The 4,494-nt window shown below is 41.7% G+C and overlaps 1 protein-coding gene across 1 annotated transcript in view; it reads right to left on the bottom strand.

The window, feature by feature from the left end:
* The window catches only part of dram1 (DNA-damage regulated autophagy modulator 1), a 24,058-nt gene extending 23,440 nt beyond the window's left edge, over nucleotides 1-618 (bottom strand). The window contains exon 1 of the mRNA XM_061912132.1: nucleotides 370-618. Coding sequence (XP_061768116.1) covers nucleotides 370-500 — 131 coding nt within the window. The 5' untranslated portion in view covers nucleotides 501-618. The remainder of the gene's footprint in view (nucleotides 1-369) is intronic.
* Between the last annotated feature and the right edge of the window lie 3,876 nt (nucleotides 619-4,494).

The following is a 4,494-nucleotide window of genomic DNA, read 5'->3' as shown; positions in this document are numbered from 1 at the left end:
TATGATAAAAACACAAGCATGAACCAAACCGGGCCGCACAATAGTGAACATCAAATGCCTTTTTTTTTTTATCATTGGTCAGGATTCATATAAATATAATGCTCAGATGTGGATCATTGAACACTTTGTTTAATGTCAACGTGCTGTAGTCGAGCATCCATCAAACACGTCATCGTATTTCAAGAAATGTAAAAGTTCCAGCTGGTAATAGCGAATAACTTCTAAAGTTTCAGTTTCCTCCGAAAAGGAGTCGAGAGTTGCAAGCGCCGAGTGAAAACGAAACTAAAGCCGAACTCGTCGTTCGCAGCAGGATAATAAAGCACGATTATCTGTAATTATAATATGCTATACCTGTCTGGGTAGACTCACCTTATGTAGGGGAACAGCACGTCCACGTCGCGTCTGAAGACCGCGATAATGTAGGACAGGATGAAGGTGGTGGAGGACCACACCACCAAGAAGACGGGCAAAAAGCACAGACCTTGCATGAACCACCACATGTCACACCGCGCGTCCTGCTCCGACCTTATTGTGCTTGCTGAAAGAAAGTGTCTTATTTCTTCCCCAGTCACGTGACATGTACAGTTGTGGAGGCGTCTTCCTCCAAAAAAGGACTGCTCTTCTTCCTGGAAGTGATCGACCCACTCCTCCCCTGCATCCAGTTGAGGTACACTTGGATGCTATGTTGTTATGTCGTCTTTACTTCCACGAAGCAGTTGGGTAAATACCGTCATTGTTTTTAATATCAGGAAAACTGCGATTATTTTTTTTACAATATTTTATGAACAAAAAAAAAAAATATGTGCATGGATCAGGAAATCACATTATTATTATCATTTTTTTTTAACATATTTCATTTATTGGGGACGGCGTGGCGCAGTGGGAGAGTGGCCGTGCGCAACCCGAGGGTCACTGGTTCAAATCCCACCTAGAACCAACCCCGTCACGTCCGTTGTGTCCTGAGCAAGACACTTCACCCTTGCTCCAGATGGTTGCTGGTTGGCGCCTTGCATGGCAGCTCCCTCCATCAGTGTGTGAATGTGTGTGTGAATGGGTAAATGTGGAAGTAGTGTCAAAGCGCTTTGAGTACCTTGAAGGTAGAAAAGCGCTATACAAGTACAACCCATTTATCATTTATCATTTATTAGGTTTTCTGCTGGCTTCACGGTGGCAGAGGGGTTAGTGCGTCTGCCTCACAATACGAAGTTCCTGCAGTCCTGGGTTCAAATCCAGGCTCGGGATCTTTCTGTGTGGAGTTTGCATGTTCTCCCCGTGAATGCGTGGGTTCCCTCCGGGTACTCCGGCTTCCTCCCACTTCCAAAGACATGCACCTGGGGATAGGTTGATTGGCAACACTAAATTGGCCCTAGTGTGTGAATGTGAGTGTGAATGTTGTTTGTCTATCTGTGTTGGCCCTGCGATGAGGTGGCGACTTGTCCAGGGTGTACCCCGCCTTCCGCCCGATTGTAGCTGAGATTGGCGCCAGCGCCCCCCGCGACCCCAAAAGGGAATAAGCGGTAGAAAATGGATGGATGGATGGAGGTTTTCTGCTTTAAGGAAAACTGCATGAATAATCACAGAATGTATCTTTTTCCCATTAGTTTTTTTATTTAATTTTAATGTTTATTTATAAATTTCAACAATTACAAACAGTAAGTCAAACAACAAAACATTATAAAACATTATGAAAACAGTACAAAACAACGCCAGGGGGTTGTAAATTCAAAATAAAAATAGAATACAAAAAAAATATATATATAATAAAGTGCAAAGCCATAGGCTCATTCAGATTCATTAAACAACTTAAATTTGGAACACAGCATCATCGTTTTCACAGCTTTTTTGTTGTTAGAGGTAGAGAGTGTTTTAATGTAGAGTTCAAAATCTTTTTTAAAGGCACAAAAGATAGGTCCGGTATTAAGAAACTTACATTTATGAATATAAAACTTAGCCAAAAAAATAATGAGGTTGCAAAGGTAGAATTCCTTTTCAAATTTTTGTTCATACAGTGTAAAACCAAAAATCACATCTTTAAAGCAAAGCACAAATTTGTCATAAATATTGTCCAGGATGAAGCGACAGATGCCCTGCCATAGTGATCGAGTGTTTTCACAAGTCCAAAACGAGTGGTTAACAGTATCTGGGTGCATGTTGCAAAAGGTGCAGGTAACATCAATGTTCTTCTTGTATTTAACCATTACAGTCTTTACAGGGTAATAACGATGAAGGATTTTAAATGATATCTCTTTGACTTTGTTGGTAAGTAAATACCTGTTAGGAAGGGACCACGTTTTGAGCCAACAGATGTCATTAACAACAGTATTCCAGAGGGAAATTACATAGGAGACAGACACACAATCATTTTGGAATAAGAAGCGGATTTTTATGTTATTTTTTTATCAAAGCAAAGTTTCCCCACAGGAGTGTCAAGTGGATCATTCACAATTTTTACAGCAGAAAGATTTTTTTCCCATTAGTAAAAACACTGTTGCACCTTTCCTGCTTCCGGCGCCTAGACTGTAGTCATGGAGCGCAGGGGAGATACTTCTCCAGGGCCGATGATTCTCGGGGCAACACCCTTCACATTACCCGGCAGTGGGTCTTCACAATTCCCGACTCTCTGGAGATAATGACGAGTCCAGTTATTAGTTTCAAAAACGTGGCTCTTTTATTTTGGTCTGTCTTCACCGTCAAATCCCACACACACAAACACACTAGCCCAGGGGTGTCAAACTCAAATACAGAGTGGGCCAAAATTTTAAACGGAACAAAGGTTGAACAAATCAACCTTTTAATAGGGACCCAAACAAGTTTTGCATTAAATATTGAATAAGCAAGGCTTATATAACTTTAGTGACATGCAAAATCCAGTTTCAAATAATAATTTAAAAAATATCAATGGCATATCAAGTTTAAATAAAAATGTTATGCCTTTTTTTGTATTTGCAATCTTTTGAGGTAAATATCAAATTTTTTCCCGCAGGCTAATAATAAATTTGAAAATACAATAACAATAATGAATAAACCAAACATTCAAGCCTTGAAGTAGCAAAAGAAAATGCATGAATAAAACGTTAATTATTGGTCATTTTGCTGGAAGTTTCCCGGAAAAGTTAGTGCTGCAAGGGACTCTGGGTATTTGTTCTGTTATGTTACGGTGCGGATGTTCACCCGAAATGTTTATCATTCTTGTTTGGTGTGGGTTCACAGTGTGGCGCATATTTGTAACAGTGCTAAAGTTGTTTATACGGCCACCCTCAGTGTGACCTGTATGATTTTTGACCAAGTATGCCTTGCATTCACTTGTGCGTGTCTGTGTGTAAAAGCCACAAATATTATGTGACACGCAGTTAGTATGGAGGAAAAGCAGACGTGACGACAGGTTGTAGAGAACGCTAAAGGCAGTGCCTTAAATGCACGCCCCCAATATAGTTGTCCAGGTGGAAATCGGTAGAAATTCGGGAGAATGGTTGCCCCGGGAGATTTTCGGGAGGGGCACTGAACTTCGGGAGTCTACCGGGAAAATTAGGAGGGTTGGCAAGTATGAGTATTAGCGGTGAATGCGGTGTTACAGCGGCACCGACGCTGTATAACACCGGCGGGCCAGCTCTAATGCTAAATTGATATTGCTTCAAGGGCCTAATTAAATTACACGGCGGGCCAAATTAGGCCAGAGTTTGGTACCCAAGCACTAGCCACTCCCCCGCCCTTCGCGACCGCTCTCTCTCTTGCTTGCCCACTGACTTACTGACGTCACTCATCCGCTGCCACACACACATACCATACTCTCATAACAATACATTTATTTATTTAACTATGTAAAACGCGTTGTGACACAAGAGAAAAGCGCTATATAAATATAATTCACTTCACTTCATTTATATATTGTAACGACTTGCTGCTGTGATGTTGTGTTCTTGAGTGAGTGATAATCAGAATTCCTGTTGTTGTGAACGTTGCATGCCTAAAGGTGTTTGGCGAAGAAAGAGGAAGCGTTGTTTTGGGAAACGAGAAATGAGGATGGACGTGCATGTGAAGGGAACAAAATAAGTTGAGCTTTGTTTGATAGGTTGCTCAATAAAAGTTTAAAAAAAGATTGCTGTAGTTTTATAGGCAGCACGGTGACACGGGTTAGTTAGTGAATGTGCCTCAGCCATACTTGCCAACCCTCCCGGAAATTCCTGGGAGTCTCCCGGAAATTCACGCCCCCTCCAGCTCCATGCGGACATGAGTGGGGACAGCATGTTTTCACGTCCGCTTTCCTGTTATATAAACAGCTTGCCTGCCCAATCACATTACAAAATCTACGGATTTTTAATAAAAAAACTGCACACACAAGGAGATGAAGCAGAAGAACGAGGAAGTTACAGCCATGGCAACGCCGTCTGTAATAGAGTGATTCTATGTTGTCTGTTGCCATCTCCTGGTGAATGTTGGCTATAGCGTTATGGGGTTGCTTTTTGATTGGCCAACGATTTACGTGGTGTTGTGCAC

This window comes from Nerophis ophidion, linkage group LG10 (genome assembly GCF_033978795.1).
Source record: "Nerophis ophidion isolate RoL-2023_Sa linkage group LG10, RoL_Noph_v1.0, whole genome shotgun sequence".
Lineage (NCBI taxonomy): Eukaryota > Metazoa > Chordata > Actinopteri > Syngnathiformes > Syngnathidae > Nerophis > Nerophis ophidion.
Note: the sequence above shows the minus strand (reverse complement) of the source record. Positions and strands in the feature narration are given on the sequence as shown.